Here is a 22,612-nt window from a genome sequence, read left to right as displayed (position 1 = left end):
TACAAATACACAGACTATACCTATTTGAATATGCAAATAAAGGGAAAAAAACTCCCAAGGCATGTCGGAGACGTGTATCCTCTTCTGTCATTGGATTATACCACAACAAAACCAGTCGAGAAAGAAGCTTAGCACTGATTAGCCGGCCAGAAAATATGAGCTTCACCAGTCCCTCAGCAGCCTCAGTTCTAAGTTCTGAAAACTGGAGAAGAGATTTACACAAGTGTATTCCAGTAATTATTCCACAGGAAATTGGAGCTGCAACACCTACCCTAAGTTTCTTTCTGCAAGACTGCATTTAAAGATAGTCCTCAATTTACAATCACAACTGAGCCCAAAATTTCCATTGCTAAGCAAGGCAATTGTTAAGTGAGTTTTGCTCCATTTTACAACCCTTTTTTGCCACAGTTATTAAGCAAATCACTGCAGTTGTTAAGTGAATCATGTGGTCATTAGGCAAATCTGGCTTTCCCCATTGACAATGCTTGTTGGAAGCTGGATGGGAAGGTCACAAATGGCAATCACATGCCCCCAGGACATTGCAATGGTCATAAATACATGCCAATTGCCAAGTGCTCGAATTCTGATCATGTGACCATGGGGATGTTGCAATTTAAGTATGAAAATCAGTTATAAGTCACTTTTTTCAGTGCAGTTATACCTCTGAACAGTCACTAGAAGTTGTTAAGCTGAAGCAATTAAAAAAGCTCTCATGATTATTTCAACATGTCTCTCATCAGATGAGTGATGTATAACTGACATTGTTAGCATTCTTAGTTTTTTCATGCATTTTTTATGTTGCTAGTACCAGTCAGGGAAATACTTTGCTCAAATTTTCTCTTTATATTCTTCCACACATGAAATTAAAATTTACATCCGTATTTGCTAGTTTCAATCATACCTCACTATCTAGAAACCCAGAAAGAAGCTGAAGAAGGTTGTGAGTGGTAGCTGTTTCTTCTTCTGTTTCCTTAGTTTTCTCACCCTCATTTTCTTCATTTCCAGTTTGAACTTTTCTGTCTTTGAATGGTTCTATTCCAAATATCATTACCTGGTCAAACAGTGCCTTTAAAGCACTCAATTTTACCTTCATTTCATCAATTTGCAATACCTGAATAGGATTAGAAAGACCAAACAGGACCTATGAATTCATATAATTTAAACTATAATTCATTGGTTGAGCCATTAAAAAAAAGCCACTTTGACCCGCTTCTCAGACTCTTTAAAGCAGTTCCAAATTAGGCTATAAATCTGAAGTTGACGAATGGCCTTTTCAAAACCTGCATGTTCCTTCAAGCATGCAATCAAGACAGAAGCAAAATAGCCAATTTCTAGTGAAATGTAAAAATTGAAGATAGAAACTGAAGCAGGGGACTTCCAATACACAAGGAGCTTCCATGTGTTTCAATACTCCAACCACAGACCCTCAAAGTAGCCTAGAACTGGGCAGTCAGCATTTGGTCATACTGCCAAGAAATGTTGCCAGCAGTTTGGCTATCTGGAAAGTTATTTCAGAATAGAAATTGGAGTTTTATCTTTTTTCTTCTATTCCCATCCTTAGCGCCCGCCCCCCACACAAATCTTTTTCAGTTGTTTCCCAATCAACCCCTTTTGCTAATGCCTCTGCAGCCTCAAACTGGTTGAGGCAGGGGTGGGCAAATGTGGCTCTTTTACAACCTGTGGACTTCAACCTGACACAGCCAAACTGGCTCAGGAATTCTGGAGTTGAAGACCACAGGTTGTAAAAGAGCCACATTTGCCCACCCCTGGGTTGAGGGAACAAGTCACAGCCCCAACCCTAGGAAACTACTCTACCCTGTATTACACCCTCCAGAATATGTTCTACCATGGATATAGGACAGGTATCTCCAAACTTGACAACTTTTAAGACTTGTGGACTTCAGCTCCCAAAATTCAATTCTGGGAGTTGAAGTCCACAAGTCTTAAAGTTGCCAAATTTGGAGACTCCTGATGTAGGGCAATTGAAAGAAATGTTTCCAATGTTTCAATTCCAACATTCAGAACATCAGGCCTTGAATAGATGCTGATGCTACAATTGAAAAGTATGAGTTTTCCTACATAGGATTTATTTTAAACAGAATGTGAAAGTGAGAAGGTAGGAAATGAAGACCACAGCTGTTTGCAGCATTTTGGTGGTCCAGGTTTGCCTTCTTTTTAGTTAGAAGTTCCACTTCCCAGTTATAATTCCCAGCAAGATCATTACATAGAACTTGTGGCCAATTGTAAATGGCAAATGTTTTCTACAAGCTGACTATTCTTCTGCAGCCCACCCATCCACTTGCCTCTGTATAAAGCAACACTGGTCCTTCTTTAAAATTCCAGGATGCCAACGTAGTGGCTCCCATCTACTCACGAGACAGATCTCTCAATCCCAGGAGGGAAGAAGTGTGAGAAAGAGACTCTAAGTAACTTCCCTTTAATTACAATAGGTTATTTGGAGTGTTACTTGATAGGTTTTAAAGAGTCTGGTACATCAGACTCTCCTAGCAACAAAGATCTTTCCAAGGTACTAATGTTTTGCTTAGTTCGCCAGCATTGCAGGACCTGACACTGAACTTGAAAGCCAACCAAATCAATTTATGCCTACTGAAAGCAAAGTGGAGTTTCTCTGGGCCCCCTTCACACATTTTACTACTCTTTTGGACTCAAGAATACCTGTGGCAACAGGAACTCTTTTTCCTCAGGGTTCCCAATGTCTATCAGACATTTCATGAGAACTGAAACCTACTTACTTGCAACAGCAAAGTGAGGCGCTGACTTGCAAACTCCTTGCTCTGCAGGCCACAGCAGCCCAAGCACAGCACCGCCATGTTTCGCACAGCAGGATGGATATTAGTAATTCCTGGGATTATCTAGAAGAACAAACATAGTAAGACATATTGATCAAAAGAGAGCTGCTTGCTAGCTAAGATATATTGGTAACTGAAGAGATCAGGATAACCACAGGGGATGTTTAAAAAGCCAGGATGGAGGGGCAAACTTCTTTAACCTCCTCTTGAGGATGCTTTTGCAAACAAAAAAGCATGAACTGATTTTAACAAACGCTCACACTGGTGGTCAAGTAGACAGATGGTTTGCTCAGATTTGTTTGAAAGAACTATATAAGAAAAGGACACGATCTAACTTCATAAATGGAAAAATAGTGAATCTCTAACTGATATAAAACCTGGAACTGCTCAGAAACTAAAACTGATTCCATGTGTAATCCAATGGAGGGCTGAAGTAGAAAAGCTGTGTGAAGTGCCTGCAAGGTGAAATTCTATCCAGTTCAAGCTAATTCATTTTTGGTCCTTAGCTGTCTCTTGTGGATATACATGCACAATAAAATGCAGAACAAGAATAGCTACCTGAGATAGAAAAAAGTACTCGAGACCACATATACCTGTTCCTGCTCAGCACAGATCTTCTATATTGTGATATATATCATAAGGTTGCCACATACCAGGGATTCAATTATTCCATCCAGTGTAGGTCCTAACCCTTTGGAAAGTGAGATCTGCTTCAGAAGTTGGTTGCACATCATCAAACACTTCAGAAGTGTTTCTGGATCACTCTTTTAAAATAAAAGTATCATAGTTTAGTTCAGGATTTCGGTCTGTCCAAATATCTATGATGCTTTCTAGTAACCAAGAACAAAAGTGAGCAGCATTTAGCAGAATTAACAATTTGTTTCTACAGGAAATCAAGCAAAATTTGACCCTATATTTATCATTGACTCCAACTGAAGAAAATGGTCTGCTCAATCTATGGGCCATCTTAAGATCCTTTCTAGTTGCAGATTGTTCCAAAGCAAGAGCCTCCTTCCAGCAACAATTACTCTAATTCCCATATTTCACATCTAGTTTTGTTCTGCAATGATACAGAGTTTGGATTTTTTTCCTAGCCCTTGTACATGAGAAATAACCCATGTGTAGAAAACTAGGTATTGTACATAGGTAGATACAGAAATATGCTGGGTCATTTCTTTTTTAATAGGGATCATTAGCATCAGAGGTCATAGTAGGATTTTCAGGTTTCTCTTCCTGTGGAATCCTTGCTGTTTTCTGAGCTTGATTGTTTTCTTCAAGACATTTCATTACCTAACTAAATAATATCTTCAGTGCTGAAGTACTCCACATCAAGGACTTCACAGTTCAAGTCCAAACTACAAATATTCTCTTCCTCTTCTAAAAAGCCATTTCAAACACAGTTTGAAAAAAGACATTTCATCACATACACAGTTCTTAACATGTAAATGTGAAAACACTGAAAAGACTAGAAGTGTAAAATACAGAACCTTTTCCATGCATATCTCTTTAGTTTCGGATTCTTCCGCCTCTTTCAACAAGCCACTCTTTATACCTTCCAGCTCTATAATCTTCTCCTTTAACACAGAAGCATGGCTGAAGTCTTGCATGGCTATGCACTTCTCCAGAATATCCTTTGCTTCCATGAGTTTCACTTTTATTTCTGCCAGCTGGAAAGAAAACAGAAATTATGCCCTGGAGATACTGGGTATTATATTATGGCTTTTACAAAAAGCAGACATCTCAATCACCCTGACTGCTGATTCCTGCATGCATCCCATTTTCTTGACAGTGGCAATGAATTGGTGTTGGTTATCACCTTTAAAGCGCTCCATGGCATAGGGCCTATCTTCGAGACCGCCTGCTGCTACCAATGACCTCCCATCGACCCGTGCGCTCCCACAGAGAGGGCCTCCTCAGGGTGCCATCAGCCAAACAATGTAGGCTGGTGACCCCCAGGGGGAGAGCCTTCTCTGTGGGGGCACCTACCCTCTGGAATCAGTTGCCCCCAGAGATAAGGAGAATCCAAGACCTCAATGCCTTCCACCGTGCCCTTAAAACCCACTTTTTCCAGCAAGCCGGGCTGGCTTAAGAAGAAATGTTTAAATTTTTTAAATGTTTTAATTGGTTTGTGATTTTAAAATTTTTGGGCCAAATTTATATATATTTTAATTGTTCTTAATATTTGTAGTTCATGTTCTTAATTCTGGCTGTGCACCGCCCTGAGTCCTTAGGGAGAAGGGCGGTATATAAATTGAAAAATTAATTATTAATTAATTAATTAATTAATTAATTAATTAATTAATTAATTCTATCACTGCCTACTTGCAAAAAGTATTTTTTGTCTTTCCAATCTAGTCCATAAGCTTGGAATTTTCTGGTCTCCCATGCTCATATCAAAAGAACTAAATGCTTCTCAGCTCCTGAAATCAACTAAGATTGGATAAATACTGTTACCTCATCAGAATCTGAATCAGGAACCTCTACTGGTATGAAATCTATGCAACATGAATATTAAAAATACCATCATTTCATATGACTTCGTGCTTCTCTCAGTGAAAATAGTCCTTTGAAATACTTTGTAAGATATAAAGTAGCATACAATAGCATATATAAAGTAGGATACAAATAAAATAAAACACAGTAAAGTATATAATAAAGGTGTTTTAAAACAATATAAAAAAGGGAGGAAAAGAAACTAAAGTAGATACAAAAACTGTTCACCGGTTTCTCAGCAAAGACCTGGATGAGGAAGTCTTCAAGTAATAAAAAAAAAAAAAAACCATTTCAGAGAGTAACCATTTCAGTGGACAATACAACAGTTGAGCTTACCATTTTGAAAAGACTAAGAAAACTAATGGTAACATCTTATTTAATATAGTTTTAGAGCACTCCCTGTGCAAAAGCAAATCTCAATTTGGCTCAGCTAATGAGCAGCCAAATATTGATTCAATGGAGGGCACATGTCCATGGCCAGGTGATCCACCCTACAACTTGGTCACCATGATCTGGATCAACTGCCCTTTTCAAAGCGAGTGCAAGGGTGGCTTGGTGAAGGGAACTCAAACTAACACTGAGGTTAACAGGATGTACACAACAATAGCCAAGGCTCTCCTTGCAGCTGGGAGATGAACCCAATGTGCTAGAAGGTGTCCTCAACGAAGGAGGCCTCCTGAACACCCTCTCCATCTTTCTATTTTATTTTCTTCTATTTCAACTTGTACTTACATACACCAGAGGAAATCAAAATCAACTGCCATCTTTATCAAGATTTATAAAAAAGAATTTGAAAATTTGCCCTCTCCAATCCTATTAATTTAATTCTCTGCATTTCTGAGAAATAACATTCAGATTTTTCAGAAGCTGCAGGAAAAAATGCAATAATTCAGTTATAGTTCTTTCATTTTTTTAAAAAAAATAAATTACTAAAGAAGTGGCACAATCTCTCCATACCTTAAGCTCTTGTTTTCTTATCTCACTTGCATCTTGCTGCTTGTCTACTGTCATAATGGTTTCCCGTGCCTCTGAAATTATTTCAGCAACCTGAAAATGTAAATAAGCACCAACTTGAAATTGAAACAAGTCTGGCAAACTTATTTTATTCCTGTCATAAAGCTAAACAAACAATACTCATTTCTGGAGGTCCTTTGGGAGAAACTTATATAATTAAAAGAAATCTCCCTAATATTTACACAGCCACAAAAGTTCATGTGAAGCCTTCTCATTGCTGGTGCTTTTGAGGAAAATAGCATTCCTTGATCCTTAGAAGGATCAGTAAAAGTTTAGTAAAACTTATTTTGAGCATCCTAAAACCATGTTGGACCTCTGTGCCCCCAAATTCTCTCCCATGTTGACTTTTCAATGAGGAAGAACAAGCATGGTGGTCTTGAGCCTATCTAGTTTGATTTCCAAATCAGGAATATAAACCTTTAGTACTGGGAGGAAAACTAGTAGTGTCTCTCATCTGTTGAGGGGGCAAACAAATATGATATGGTGAGATTATGTGTAGAAAAATCTAGTTGATCACTCATACTTGCAAACTAGCCAAGCTTTTCAAAAGGGGTGACATGATAGCAATTTTCCAATATCTGAGGGGTTGTCACAGAAAAGAAGGGATCAACCTATTCTTCAAAGCAACTAAAGGCAGAACAAGAAGCAATGGATGGAAACTAATCAAAGAGAGAACCAAAATAGAAATAAAGACAAATTTCCTGACAGTGAGAACAGCTTGTCACCGGAAATCATGGGTGCTCCATTTATTTTTTTTTTAATTTGATTTATATGCCGCCCTTCTCCGGAGACTCAGGGCGGCTTACAATCCGTTAAGCAATTGTTGGAGGTTTTCAAAAAATTAGACAACCACTTGTCCGGAATGGTATAAGACAGCGGCTCCAAACCTTTTGGGTGCTAGGGTCTGGTTCTGTGGAGGGCGGTTTTTCTGTGGACTAGGGTGGAGCTGGGGGTTTCATGTTGACTAGGTCCCATGCGTGCACAGATGGGACTTTGCTTACTTGCACAGCCTAATTCCTAGCAAGCCGTGGACCAGTGCCAATCCGTGGCCCAGGGTATAGAGTCACCTGCTTGAACGAGCGGTTGGTCTAGAACAGGGGTCCTCAACCTTTCAGACCTCAGGGACCACTAAATTCATAATTTTAAATCCCGCGGACCACTAATATGATCGGCCTAATGACTGGCTGAGTGGGTGTGCTAGGTAGTCATGTGACTGGATGGGTGTGGCCAACTTGATGTCACTCACGTCAAGGGGCGCCTCGCCGGCCTCTACTCGCCCCTTCCCTCCAAGCCATGCCTTGCCTGCCTACCCGGGCTCCTTAGGGCCCCAACAGGAAACAGTTCTTGGAGCTAAGCAGCCACCACGGGAAAGAGTTGGCAAAACAGCTGGCTCAGTTCAAAGTGAATCTGACCAAGAAGGAGGCTCAGCAGAAGCACCTCACTGAGGATTAGGAGCATAGGCTTTCCAAGCAGAGGGAAGACCTGCAGGAATGCAAGGCTGAGCACCTGGAGGCTCAGCAGGCTGAGATGGTCAGCCAGTTCCAGACCATGATGCAGTCCCACTGGAACAAGGCCCTCCGTTCTTTGCCATCAGCAGCTCTTCCCTCCAGCCTTCACCCAAAGACCCTCATCAGGAGGCTGAAGCAGACCCCAAGTCGGAATTTCTGCCCCCCTCCGACTCACACAAGAAGGGGGAGGCTCTCTGCAGCAACACAAACGTTCATTGCACATATCTGTCCCAGGGGCCGTAGTTTGAGGACCTCTGATTTAGTACAATATAAAAAAATGCAAATAATTTTTCTGTGGAATACCAAAATTTTCTCACGGATCACCAGTGGTCCACGGACCACCAGTTGGTGACCGCTGGTCTAGAAGACATCCAAGGTCCCTTCCAACTCTGTTATTCTGTATTCTGTAATTTTTCTAAATGTATGAATATTTACATTCAAAACTTGTCAGGGACAATTCTATTCAACTGACTTTTTTTAACATCCAAAGAAAGTAAACTATTTACAAAGGAGAAATGGATTCAAAACAGGTACTTCGGTTAACACAATTGCTCTGAAGACTTCCTTAAAGGATTAAACTTTCAAAGTTGAATACCATACGAAAGAACTTTTGTACGGTTGCATATATACCACAAGAACATACCATCTGGATTCTTCGCTCATCATCCTTCAAAAGGCAGAGCAACTTTTCCATAAGATGGGATACAAGAGATGCTGACGTAGTTGGAATCAAAAGAATTTTTTGTAGGACACTCAGCATTTTCTTCCTTTAAAAAATATATACTTTTTTTGAGTTTAAAATCCAAGGAATCATTATTGGGGGTGGGTTGGTGCGTGTATTCCTGATATATGGACATCACTATTTCCTGCTAATGAACAAACTTTCAAATCCCAAATGTTACAATTGTGGTTTCTTCTCTGTTTAGGAATATTGTAAAACATGGAAAAACCCTTCCCCTGCAAGACTTAAGAGACAAGCTCAGACTGAAACAGAGAAGAAAGCTTACAGTATTTGGCTACAATGCTATCTGCTTCTACTACACACTCCAGCTCTCACTCCCTGAAATTCTGGGAAAAGGGAAACATTTTAGAATCAAAATATTCTGCGGCTGGACTACAAATGCCCAGACTAGATGGTCAACTGGTTATTCTTAAATCTCAACTATTTCTCTTGATGTTCGCCTACTCTCTGCTCCATTTATATTTTTGAATCCATTTTTTCTGGATGATCCTTTCCCTCAACATCTGATGATTCTCTGAGAGAGGAGGATCTAAATTGAACAGCAATTTTCCCTGTTGTCCTTCCAAAGGACTGGATAACACTAGGGAATGGGCCTCAAAAATATAAATCCCAATGAAAAAAAATGTCAAGCATGAATTGTTAATGTCATTATATGAACCCCTGGGTCCTGACAAGGAACACAAGCAGAGAAGTATTGGGAGATTGTATTGTTGACAACCTAAGGCATGTTTTCTCTACATGGAAAAAGCAACATCACCCTCTTCACTGTAGATGAGGTATGCAACTGAGGTTCTGAAGACCTGTTTTTAGACCACCTATAGCAGGGGCGGATTCCAAATCCCATCGCTACCGGTTTGCTTGTGCACGTGCTTCTGCACATGCACAGAAGCGTCTGGGCAGGTGTGCGGAGCCACCCGCCACAGCCGCTACCGGTTCGCCCAATCTGGTGCGAAACGGGAGCAACCCACCACTGACCTATAGACATCTCAGACCAGATGCTACTCATTCCTGCTGTCTCCCAGATTCTCCCCCATTTTTAAAATTAATGCAACCATTACTTTATTTTTTACTATAAAACATTTATATCATGTGATTGCAAGAAGTACTCTACCCCTTTGGCTCAAAACAACTATGAGTGGAAAATTTACAAACCACTTGAATTCATGTTAATATGTTAACTTGGTTTGCTCAAATGGATATCATCAGATTATATCCCTCCAAGTCAACCTGTTCCTTTCTATACGCATTTTAAAATATATCTTGTAAAAAAAAAAATTATCCCTCACAATTGCATAGAACAATTGCATGGGTTGTTGTTTTTTTACAGAGTCTTACCTGCCTCCTTCTTCGGTGATATCCATGCAACCGATTATTAGAATTAACTGCTGACCTATAAATTCCTTGGTCATCAATTGCTCAATGCAGGCCAGATCTTCCTTTTCTTCCTGATTGAGTACTGGAATGCTTTGAAAGTAGCTTAAGGATAAGAAAATGATTATTCTGTCAAAAGCAAGGGTGAAATGCTCCCGGTTCGGACCGGATTGCCTGATCCGGTAGCGATGGAGGTGGGTGATTAGGAGAACTGGTAGCAAAAATCCCTGCCCCCCCCCATGCCCAGCTGAGCCGCACAATCATCAGAGGCTTTTTCTTTTAATTTTTAAAAGCATTTTTTCTACAACCTCTTCGGCGGAAAAAATGCTTTTAAAAGTAAAAAAAGCAGCCTCTGATGATTGTGCAGCTCAGCTGGGATCATCAAAAGGATCGTCAGCTGATGATCCCAGCTGAGTTGCCTGATCGGCAGAGGCTTTTTTTTTTAAAGCCTCTGACCATCCAAGCTGAGTTGCGTGATCGGCAGAGGCTTTTTTTCTTTTAAAAACCTCTGACAATCCAAGCTGAGTTGCCTGATCGGCAGAGGTTTTTTTTCTTTTAAATGCCTCTGACGATCCAAGCTGAGTTGCCTAATCAGCAAAGGCTTTTAAAAGAAAAAAAGCCTCTGCCGATCAGGCAACTCAGCTGGGATCATCAGAGGCTTTTAAAGGCATTTTTTTTCCTACAACCTCTTTGGCCGAAGAGATTGCAGAAAAAATGGTTTTAAAAGAAAAAAAAATTGGCCACGCCCACCCAGTCACATTACCCCACCACCACCAAGCCACGCCCATAGAACCAGTAATAACAAATTTTAGATTTCACCACTGGTCAAAAGGGACTAAGATTTATCTACTTGCCAATCCCAGACTGTTGTATTAATTCACAGCCCTTTCAAACTACAGCTCAACACACTTCCCACAGACAGCAATGTGGTGTTGGATTTTCTCCTGAATTTTGTCAATGGCTGAATATTTAGAAATTTTTAGATGGACAACGCAAAATCACAAGACATCTGAAAAAATTTCTCCTTTACACAGCATGGTACTGTGAATCTGATTACACAACTCAACCAATCTGCTTTAATTCCCTTATTATTTCTGCAGCATCTCCTGCCCATCAGATACCTTCATTATTAACATATCTTCTAAAAATCAGTTATTCCAAAATGCTTATTCTAAAATGTCATCAGAGAACCTTAACACCAATACTAGTAAGAATGATAACTGTAAGATTAAAGCATATTGAACTGACATTGCAATTTTTGAATTAATTATGTTAATTTACCTCAACAGATAATCCGCATAGATAGCAGGCTCTGGCAAGAATTCTTCTAAGAATTCTTCTCCTTTGGATTTCAAGTGCTCACAAAGAGCTTTCCAATATAAGGCACTCTCTGCAGTCAGTTTTTCTATTGGAATGGTTTTCCTTCAAATGAAGCACATTGAGCGCTATCAAGTTTCCATAAAAAGAAAACCCCAATTCTTTTCTTGTGTTAATTATATAAACCAGGAAATTTCAGAAAGCAATTACCGCAAGCTAATATACCTATGAAAACCAAACATTTACATTAAAATAAGTTTCTGAAACATAATACGTTTTGATATTTATCTTTAAGAAATAATGTCATGTGAGTATACTGTTGATGAAAAATTAAAGAAAAAAGTTTTTGTTCTCTAATATTTGCCTGTTTATTTATTTTTGTGTTTCTTTTATATCCACTATAAACTAGCAAGATTTGGTGATTTATATAATCTATAATATAGCAAAATTAAAAAATCAACAAAATGAGCCTATAAACCTATGTTTGATTGCTATATAAATAAACAAACTTAGTCCCACTACAAGAGCTGAACTAAGAACTAATAAAAACAAATAAAAGTAAAATATGACACTGTATAGATTTAGAAACATATTCTCCAATTATAACTCATTTCCCAGTCCATTTCCTTTATATGCATGTTTCATGAGCTTAACCTTTTTTAAAAAATAAACATATCACAATTGGTTGATTCATGCAACACGTTTAAACCTTAAGTTATGGTTGATTATTCGAGGGCGTTCTGAACCTACCACTACAAGAAGACCTAATAGTATTTTGGTAACATGTTGGGAGAATTAATTTTGTATACATTTTTAAAAGACAAATATCAGCATTGCTGGCTGGGAATTCTGGGAGTTGAAATCTACACATATTACAGTTGCTAAGGTTCAGAAACTTTGGCATAGGAATGCTCAAAACACATGGTTGCACAAATTTCATGAAGAATATGGGCAGGAAATTATGGGTGCATTAAAAACAAACAGCTACTAAATCCAACTGAAGCATCATGGGATACAATTTTAGAGTAGAAGACTACCTTATGTTCCTACTAGAGAGTATATATTACTCTGACCCAGGTAAAAAGACAGCCACAGCTGTATTATTCCTACCTGTCATCAAGTTCGGAAAAATTTTTAATCAGATCCTGGTGGGGAGACAGCAGGAACATAGCATTAAGAGCTAGAACACCCACTTCAGGGCAACTCTCCACATCCAGATGATGGAGCAATTCTAAGACATTTCCTTCAACTAGATGTAACCAAGCTTGGAGAAGTTGTTTCTGTACCATTTCTTTCACGCTTTCTATTAGAGACAGTAATGAATTCCACATCAGATGCACATACATACATAAATGAGAGAGAGAGAGGGAGGGAGAGAGAGAGAGGAGGGAAGGAGGGAGAGAGGGGGGAGGGAGGGAGAGAAAGAGAGTTATGATGGTGCTAAAAAGTGACTTACAGACCATCCTGGAGGTTACGACTGTCACACCACTCCCACATGATTGCAATTTGGGTGCTTGGCAACTGGCTCAAATTTACAGCAGTTAGTGTCCTGTGGTCACATGATCACGATTTGCAGCATTCCCAGAGAGCTTCCAACAAAATTAATGGGGAGGGAGCCCACATAAACTTAACCACCATGTGATTCTCTTAATGACTATGGTGGTTCATTTGATGATGTTAATGAATCTTTAAAGCCTGAATATGTTTCTCTTTGTCCCCTTTTATACCCAACAGAATCAAGGTGGGGTCCTTTTGAGTCTTATGTCTTTTTCTCTTCCAAGGCTAAATTCATGTTTCTCCTGCCTTAAAGGCTCCTATATTCATCTACACCAGAAATAGGTACTATCTAGCCCTTTGGCTGTCTCTGTCCAGCCCACAGCCATGCTCTTGTGCTGGTTGTGCATAGGGTTGCCCATGGCTCCCTTCAGCCTGTACCTCACCTGCAGCTGCTCTGCTGCCACTGCCTTGTCTTTCACCCAGCCCAGCCTGGCTGGAGGGGCAGTGCCACCACGAGATGAGGCCAGGCTGGGGGGGGGGATGGAATTGCCTCCCTCCGTCTGCCAGACACCCACCGAATCAATGCAGGGCAGCGGAAGGGTGCAGCCCGAAGGTGATGGTGGGCGAAGCGGCATGCTGTTAAGTAGCACCACTGCCTGCAATTACTGCAAGTTCAAATCTCACCAGGCTCAAGGTTGACTCAGCCTTCCATCCTTTTGAGGTAGGTAAAATGAGGACCCGGATTGTGGGGGCAATAAGCTGACTTTGTATAAAAAAGAATACCACGTAGGGGGGGGCCTAAAGCCCTACTAAGCATGAATATACAAAAGTATGAAGGCTATTGCTTAATGCATTGTAAGCCACCCTGAGTCTCCGGAGAAGGGCGGCATATAAATCGAACCAATCAATCAATCAATCAATCAATCAATCAATCAATCAATGGCATGGCTCCACTGGCCACCACTGGTGAATGGACCCTGGCAGGCCAGCAGCAGGGGAAGGCACTCCGGAGGCCATAGATCTGGGTGACTGGCCCCGCGCCAGGCAGGAGCAGCCCAACAGGGCAGCTGAGAGCAGGAGCAGCCCACCAGGCAGCCCAGGATGGGCTGGGGAGAGGGGCCTTGGTGGTGAGGTTGCTTGGTGCCACAGGAGGGTCGGGACTGGGGAGAGTGTGCCAGAAACACCTCCAGGTACCCAGAGAGATGGAACAAAAGGCAGTGATTAAGAGGCTGAGTCAGCTCCAGGCTGAGCTCAGGGTGGCACTTTACCCACATTGTTGATCCCGCCACTACGCTGCCACTAAGTGCCACTATCCTGCACCCTCTCACGCACAGGCACCAAGACCTGGCCACTGGAGTCATATTGGTGGGGAGGGAAGGGTCCAAGCCTCCATAAGGTGACCGGAGAAGGGAAGGAGCCGCCGTGCTAAACATCTCATGGATCGCTGCCCTTGTTTGTGAGATGACAAGTGGTTGGGCAGGTGGTCGTTGGCTGTTCCCAGGCCTTAGGGCGTGTGGGGGAGGGAGGAGGATAGGTTTTCTCCTCTAGCTTCATTGCCCCTTCTCAGCCGATGGGGGTTTACAGTTTGACTCAGGCGTTCAATATATGTGAGCTTCTGAATTGGTATACTCAGAAGCAAGAATATCCTCCCATTACTTACTTTTTTTCCCATTGTTTTATTTTCTGCCCGTAGGTCTAAGTGTTTGGGAAGTTCATACATCTGTCATACCCGCCCACTCTCTCCCACTGTCTCTCTGCTTGCCCATGGCTGCTGCCAGACACCGTCGGCCCCCGTACACTCACCACCTCCTGTGCTGGCCATGCCCAACACACACACACACACACCCAACTGATGACGATCTTCACTAGGGCTTATTTTGGGGGTAGGGCTTATATTGGGGCATACTTACAAATCAGGCTAGGGTTTATTTTCAGGATGTCTTATTTGCAGGGAAAACATGGTAAGTTCTGAATTGACTACTGTGTTTCTCTGAAAATAAGCCCTATCTCAAAAATAAGCCCTAGCTTGATTTTTACATGTGCGCCCAATATAAGTCATACCCCCAAAATAAGCCAAAGTTAAGACCCCACCCACTCTCCTGCACCTGGTTGCACGGGGTGGGGCAAGGCGCACAAGTAAAAATCAAGCAAGGATGGGGAGGGGAGGGTTGAGCTGCTTACCTTCAGACAGTTGCAGCCAGGCCTCGCATACCCCAACACCTGCCTCGCCTTGCCGGCCCACTTCTTCTGCGGCCGCTTACCATCGCTCGCATGTGTTGCCCCCAGCCTCTTTTTTGCCATCAGAGGCTTTCAAGAAAGGCCTCTGCAGCCGAGAAAGGGGCTCCGGATTGACACATGTGGTGTCCCCCCCCCCCCCGTCCTTGTTTCGCCATCAAAGGCCTTCAGGAAAGGTTTCTGCAGGCAAAACAGGCTCCGGATTGACACGCGCAGTGTCCTCCCGGCCTCATTTCGCTGTCAGAGGTGAACCGATTGATCCAGAGCTCTTTTATCTGTTCCAGAGGCCTTTCCTTGAAGGCTTCTGATGGTGAAACAAACCCGAGTGCATCAATCCGGAGCCCGTTTCTCAGGTGCAGAGGCCTTTCCTGAAGGCAAAATGGAGGTTGGGGGCAACTTCTGCAACTGGCGGCAAGCGGCAGCAGAAGAAGTGAGCTGGCAGCAGGCTACTGCTGGCCTGGGCTGTCGGTGCCACTGCCATGAAGTGAGTCAGTGGAAGACATTCCCCCAAAATAAGACCTGGTGCCTTTTTTGGTGGCAAATATAATACCGGGTCTTATTTTCAGGGACACACAGTATTATTAATCCTACCCTGTTTCCCCCAAAATAACACATCCCCTGATAATAAGCCCAATCAGGCTTTTGAGCGCATGGCAATAAGGCCAAATAAAATATAAGACAGGATCTTATTTTCAGGGAAACATGGTACGAACATCCCAAGTTGTTTTAAATTGGAATCCTGTCTCCCATCAGTATCTAGACATATATTAAGCATGTATTGGAAAAAAGAAAACTGCTTTAAAACATTTAAATTAAAATGAAAACATTTTACCTGATCTATCATTAAGTCCTTGCTGCAAAAGTTTTACTCTCTGGGCTATTGTCAAAGCTTTGACATGAACTTTTTCTGCCAGTACCTTTAAAAAAATATTTTCACATAATTTTTCCTTTGAATAATATGGATTAATAACATATAAAGACAAATACACTGAAGGATACTCAACACAACTGGCAATTGCCTCTGAAACTGTAAACAGACAAGTCACAAAGCTAACACAACTGTAGAATAAGACATTCTGCAAAACTGCCTTTTTTTGAGAAAAAAAAAAAACAACTACATCCCAATACACTGACTAAAATGCAACTTAAGACCATAGCTGTTTTATTGTATCCTGCCATTTAAAAATAAATCATGTATTCTTATGGTGACTTTGTGCCCTCAAAATGAACCCCTAAGATCTTCAAAAGTTGATGCTCAAAAGTTGCTATTAATAGAGAATCTTTTTAACCAGTGCATAAATCCAAGCCCAGGAATGAAGATTTGTTAGCTGTACCACTTCAGCCGATTTGGCTGATAGGATTGTTCTTTTAAACAGACTGGGCATATATTTTGATGTGAGTGTTCTGCTAGTTCCTACCTATATCATACCTGAATGGTATGATGGTTGGCAATCGTATTAAACAGGTAATAAAATAACATTCCAACATTTATGTTTCTGATGAACCTAGAATCCAGAATGTCATATAAAATCACAGTGGATGAAGCATGGCTATTTATGTGACATAGCCAGTACTCAACTTCAACTCGTAAGTTCTCAGCAATATGAAATTAACTTAATAGTCAATGATAATATTAATGTGTTTACATCCACAGAAAACAGTACAAAAATGGGGTTGGCCCCCATCTATTTGGGGCCATTTCAAAGAAAGATCTCCAAATAAAACCAAAGGAGATTTTCAGCACTTCAGCACAGCTCACCTGAACAGTTCTTTCTGCAGATACTGATAGATAAAAACAAACATTTCTCTTAAATTTAAAGTATTTTCTTACAGAGTGTGATCCATACATAAAGACATATTCTTCTACCAGCTAAATTCTCCAACAGTTTATATAATTTTAACACAGAGAATAAATAGCAAGTGACATTACCAGATATTTATTCACCTGATATGCTAATTTCCTGACTGTCTCTTTTACATCCATGGTACGACCAATAATTTTGGGTAGAGTTTTAACTGATGGACTAATGCAGGACAACACAGCACGCCTTACTTCTGAGTTGGAGTCAGTCTCAATTAAACTGTTGTAAACTGAGAAGAAAAAAGTATTATGACAACATAAATAAAACAGAGTGCAGAGAAGCTGAAATGCAGAAATTCTCCAAAACATTCAGCCTTACAAGCTTGGTTAGCTAAAGCTCAGCAGGAGCTATCTAAGTAACTCAGGACGACAGTCTTGAGCTCCACACTTCATAGGATTGCTATTAATAAATTCTTTGCAGCCAAAAGCTTCTGACCGTTGTGTAAAGCTGGATGATTCCCACAGGAAATGCTCACTACCAACTACTGTTGGAGCCCGATTTGCTACTAGTTAAGCTCCTTCTTTACAAACAAAAGTCCTTTTTCTAGAAAAATAATAACAAAAGTTAAGAGAATCTTAACATACATTTTACCCCCAGATTTTTAAAAACCTTTTAAACTTATTCACAACATTCATAGGATTTTTGGTAGCAATTTTGTTCTACTAGGCATCTCTTTCAACATGAAGAGAACAAAACAAAATTTAAGGAAACTATTTTAACACTTAATTCATATAGAATATAGATAAGATGGGCAGCACACAAATCTAACAAATAAATTCACACTGCCAGTCCACAAAGCCTTCCTCCCGAGTTAACTATGATTAATAATTTCAAAATATAATAAAATAATAAAAATCAAAAACAATCTGAGTTTGATGAGTTTCTGCCATATTAAATACTAAAATTAAAATATTGCAGCTTTTTCTTTTAAAGAACAGCAGAAATAAATTTAATAAACCACACGAATTGGCAAGGAATGTACCATTAACAACTGGACACTGGTCGTCCTTGGGATCCTGAAGCCTAGACAAAGCCAACACAGCTTGGATTCTCACATTTGGTACTTTGTCTCTTGCTCTGAGCTGCATAGCAGTATTAATCTGATCAAACAGTTCATCTTCGATCTGGGCGTTCTCTGGCAGACTTCCCAAAAGTTTATTAATAAGTTGGCACACACGAAATCTAACTGCATTGCTGTTAGCGGGGTGGGACTTAAAGACAAAGAGATATTTTTAAGCATTCAGTGTTACTATGATTATACACAATTATAGATTTTAAAATTTGTGCTTCAGCTTTTATATAGCTCTGGTCACACAATAGTAACTGAGGTACAAATTGTACTATTTTGTTTACAGTGACAAAAAATCCAACCCTTATGCTCAGATCCTTATGTATATTAATTTATGTCCCCTTTCTTAAGCACAGAAAATCTGCCCCTGTCCAGAAATGCTCTGCACAATAATCTTTCATTAAAGATAGCAATTTTAGCAAAGGTTATTGTGCAAAGACAGCAATTTTCATTTATGGAACAAATATGTGGAAGCCACAGATTTAAGCGTAACATAGAGACATTGAATACAAATGAATCTCCTGTATAAATGAATTTCAGAAACTCTAACTTAAGAAAAACTAATCAATTGCTTTGTACTGCTTTCCTTAACAAAGGCAGAAAAAGATAAAGCTCTCCCCCCCACACACAATATCATATTAATACACATAGATGTATTGGGCCATTATTTTCAAAGTTTCAGATGGTGTTGGATACACATTTTAATGAAAGTTTTTATCTATGTAGTACCAATTATTTCTTATTACTTTGCAGATATAGTACCTCAAGGAGAAAGGTGAACAGGTAATTTAGAAAGGGATTTTCCATTTCTTCCTCTTCAGCATCCTCTTTCTCCGAATTATACAATGAAGCCAGAAACTTGGCCACAAAATTTATCACTTGTTCCACTGCAGGTTCTCGTTTGTAGATTACCATGGCATACTTCAGGTAATGAACAAACTTTTCATGAAAATAGTCCTTGTCTTGTAACTAGGAGCAAGAATTAAATTATAAGTTCTTGGAGAAAAGGCTAGATACATCAAACAAATGTCAAACTCCAAAGAATTCAGTCAAGACATTTGCAGACCTTCTTAATGATACATCCCATTCAAAATATTCTTCTCAACAGTATTTCTCCTTAAACTGGCTTTTAAACAGACATTTCTACATGTCAACATAACTCTGCTAATCCAGGAAGTATAGATCAGCATGAGGAATGCTGGGAAGTTACTTCCACAATTACTGGAGGAGCACAAAATAATCCTACAATTTTAGGAGACATTCCAGCACTTTGTTTTTCCACATTTGCTATCTTGATTGCAGATGAGATGGTTAGTGTCATTGATGCAATGAACATGAATTTGAGCAAACTCTGGGACAGAGTGGAGGGCAGGGGGGCTGGTGTACTACGGTCCATGGGATTGCAAACAGTTGTACACAATTTCATGATTGAACAATATTTTTTTTCTAGTTCTTTCTTATTGATGGGTATCTTTCTCTAGCTACTGCAATGTCAAATATCCATACTGTTTCTTTGGAATTGCAAATATGTCTGACTTATTATGGGCTAAATGAAAATCCCATAGGATTTTGACCTTCTTGTTCTCAAGTACTACTATTTTCCTCATTATTTTTCCCCATTTTTGCCACCTTGTTTTTCCATGCTTTCTTAAAGGCTTCATGTTTTTCACATCTGAAGTCTTATTATAAGTAACAGAATGATTGTATAGTGACTTTTGCAAACCAATGTGGGAACTCCCACAAGAAGGAATGATAAACAATACTTACCTCATTATAGGTATGCTTTAAAGATGCCACCAATTTGGCCTGATTTTGGTGAAGTTTTTGAGCTTCCTCAAAGGCCTTCCTAATATCAAACAACTTTTCCCCTTTCATAGCTGCAACGAGAAGGAAAAATGTGGAAAACAAAGAACACCTATTGTATCAATTCCATCAACTAGTTCCTTGCTTCTGCAGTGCCCAGCCTTGGTGGTGTTTCACCTTTTGCAAGTTTTCTTTGTTCAGTGCATTTCCTTGATGTGAATATTTGGAAAACACAATGACCAAAGGTGACACAAATATGGAAGACATTACTTCCAATTCTTTCCTTCATGAAGACAGTTCATCCCATTATGGCTGGTTTATCTAATAAACAATAGTTCATCTTGACAGCTTAGTCGTAGCAAAATTAATCCATAATGGAGACTAGTTTTCAGAAAAGCATCGCAGAAGGTCCACGTCTAACCTTATGTCAAACTCCTTAAAATCAAAACAAAGGCCATCTGTAGTCTCCCAGGCAGAAAAATACCTTCAGTAATGATTTAATTCTGTTATAGGCTATAAACTACTTTAAATTTAATTCCAAGGTAGTGTTTTAGAAGGCATGGCTATAGGCATGTTCTGCCAAAGCCGCAGAACTGCTTTCCAATGATAGTCACATGATCCCAGGAACAGTTGCAGCTAATTTAAAGGACCTTCATGAAACCAAACCCAAAGCAGTAGTTTTGGGTCTAAAAATGGTCCAGATCCTAATATGGCAGCAGAGAAACATCAACAAACTAATGGAAGGGGCATCGAAATGTATTTCCTTTACTTAAGCTGAGAGGCCCCTAATGGACAGTTTGGAGGGGGGGGACTGCTGAGACGCTTCTGGCCTCTTTCCAAAACCCCGCAGGCCCGCGGATACGCCCGCCCTCCGAACCCTGCTGCGCTCCCACGAAAGGCTGGAGAGGATCCCCTGCTACCCTCAGGCCCAGAGACCGCAGCGCAGGCTGGATCCCGGCGGAGGCGCAGCGCCACAAAGCCAACCGTCTCACCTGCGCCAACGGATCTCTGTTTCCGCCACTCGCGCCAGCTTCCTCGCGCCCTCGGGCTGCCTTCAAATCTTGCGCGTTCCCAACTGTAGCTGAGAGTCTCGCGAGAGGCTGGAGGTTCCGGGCGGAATAACTGCTGCCGTTGGCGGAGGTCCTTTGGATTTTGCAACAGCGCGCCCGCGTGGCGCGGCCGCGGTTGTTGAGGAAGGACGGGCGCAGAGATGCGTGGTTGAAAATGTTATTTTTGCATGGTTAAAATCATTCTTCCTCTGTTATGGCAAAGGCCAGGGGCTGTGGGCGGGAATCTGGTGACCGGGCTGTGAACTGAACTATTGAGCCAAACCAATTATGTTGCCATGAAGTGTGACTCCAGTTAAAGTGTCCTAATTCGTACATTTTCAAAGTTTGTAAAACTTCGTCAAGAAAGGCTTCGGCGGCTATTATGCATTATTTTATGGCAGAAAATGCCTCAAAGCGGATATTTCGGCATTCAGCACGGAGGACTCCATTGTCGGATGGATTGAACTGAGTTTTATTCACTTCAAATTTGAAAAAGTACGAGACAATCTATGTCCAGCGGCTTTGCTATCGAGGATGCTGCAAAAAAGTAAATAAATAAATAAATAATGAACACCGTTAACAAAACAAGGTTTCTTTTTTGTCATTATATCATGTCCTGCTTAACTAATAAAGTAAAAAGTTATACACCACTTCTGCAACATTTCCAACATACAACAAAATTGTTCCCTTAACAGCTTCCCATGCATCTCTCAATTGCTGTATTTCTGAAATTTCTGGATTAATAGTTTACTTTAATGTAAATGAAGCGGGCTCTGATAGATGACCACTGGATAACTTTCTATTCACTCTATTCTAAAAAGCAATGCATCCGGTTGGAAAAAGTACAAACTCAGCCAAAATCCTTTTGGTACTTCTAGGAGGCCTCTAAGTTGTCAGAAGAAAGGAAAATTCTAATGACATACAGCTTAAAGGTTGGTTAGGTCAAGGGGATCCACATGAGTTAAAAGTTGTCTATCGTCAGAAGATGATTTGAGTCTATGCTTCAGTAATCTACAAAAAGAATTATAACTGTTTTGCAAAGAAACTCAGTAATTAGGAAATGTCAATTAAAAATGACAAATGTATATGACCATATGGATTGCTGAGTTAACAGAATCCTTTGTCTAGAAGGGTATAAAACCATTGTACCTAATTTCTGTCTTTGTTCAACGCTTCATGTACAGAGCTTTGAACTTATTGCGCAATATACAAATTGTCTCTGATTAATCCAAAAGTTGTGTTTGTCTTATTAAAACCACAACAACTTCACCTCAAAACAAGAGTTTTCTCAATTCTGGTCTCCCAAGCAAATATTTCAGTTTGTGTGCAAACATTCTACAGAAGGCACCATTGTTCTCTAGTGAAATAATTTGGAAAGAAAGCAAGGCACATTTAAAATGTGGTCATGATACAGCACGGAAACGGCATTGATCGCATTGGTGGATGATCTCTGGAGGGCTCGGGACAGAGGTTGCTCCTCTATCCTGGTCCTATTAGATCTCTCAGCGGCTTTTGATACCATCGACCATGGTATCTTACTGCACCGGCTGGAGGGGTTAGGAATAGGGGGCACCGTGCTTCGGTGGTTCTCCTCCTTCCTCTCTAACCGTTCGCAGTTTGTGTTGGCAGGGGGGCAGAGGTCGACCTCGAGGCACCTTATTTGTGGGGTGCCGCAAGGGTCAGTCCTCTCACCCCTTCTGTTCAACATTTATGTAAAACCGCTAGGCGAGATCACCCGTGGTTTTGGGGTGAGTGTTCATCAGTATGCTGATGACACACAGCTATACATTTCCACCCCAGACCACCCCAATGATGCCCTTTCTGTGATGTCCCGTTGCCTGG

The 22,612-nt window shown here is 40.6% G+C and overlaps 1 protein-coding gene across 3 annotated transcripts in view; it reads right to left on the bottom strand.

Moving 5' to 3' along the window:
- The window catches only part of NCAPG (non-SMC condensin I complex subunit G), a 50,969-nt gene extending 29,850 nt beyond the window's left edge, over nt 1–21,119 (bottom strand). For all 3 annotated transcript variants that reach the window (XM_070948771.1, XM_070948773.1, XM_070948772.1), the window contains exons 1-16: nt 20,714–21,119; nt 19,686–19,795; nt 18,681–18,887; nt 17,832–18,060; nt 16,933–17,078; nt 15,820–15,904; nt 12,366–12,558; nt 11,220–11,360; nt 9,903–10,043; nt 8,469–8,592; nt 6,261–6,350; nt 4,298–4,477; nt 3,464–3,574; nt 2,754–2,873; nt 902–1,111; nt 21–202 (exon numbers count right to left, since the gene is read on the bottom strand). In XM_070948771.1, the coding sequence (XP_070804872.1) occupies nt 21–202; nt 902–1,111; nt 2,754–2,873; nt 3,464–3,574; nt 4,298–4,477; nt 6,261–6,350; nt 8,469–8,592; nt 9,903–10,043; nt 11,220–11,360; nt 12,366–12,558; nt 15,820–15,904; nt 16,933–17,078; nt 17,832–18,060; nt 18,681–18,887; nt 19,686–19,793 (2,267 nt within the window). In that variant the 5' untranslated portion in view covers nt 19,794–19,795; nt 20,714–21,119. The remainder of the gene's footprint in view (nt 1–20; nt 203–901; nt 1,112–2,753; nt 2,874–3,463; nt 3,575–4,297; nt 4,478–6,260; nt 6,351–8,468; nt 8,593–9,902; nt 10,044–11,219; nt 11,361–12,365; nt 12,559–15,819; nt 15,905–16,932; nt 17,079–17,831; nt 18,061–18,680; nt 18,888–19,685; nt 19,796–20,713) is intronic.
- Between the last annotated feature and the right edge of the window lie 1,493 nt (nt 21,120–22,612).

Source organism: Pituophis catenifer, unplaced genomic scaffold (assembly GCF_029215685.1).
Source record: "Pituophis catenifer annectens isolate HBS135680 unplaced genomic scaffold, rPitCat1.0.hap2 SCAF_8, whole genome shotgun sequence".
In the NCBI taxonomy this organism is placed as follows: Eukaryota; Metazoa; Chordata; class Lepidosauria; order Squamata; family Colubridae; genus Pituophis; species Pituophis catenifer.
The sequence above is the reverse complement of the archived record's forward strand: the minus strand, read 5'-3'. Positions and strand labels throughout refer to the sequence as shown.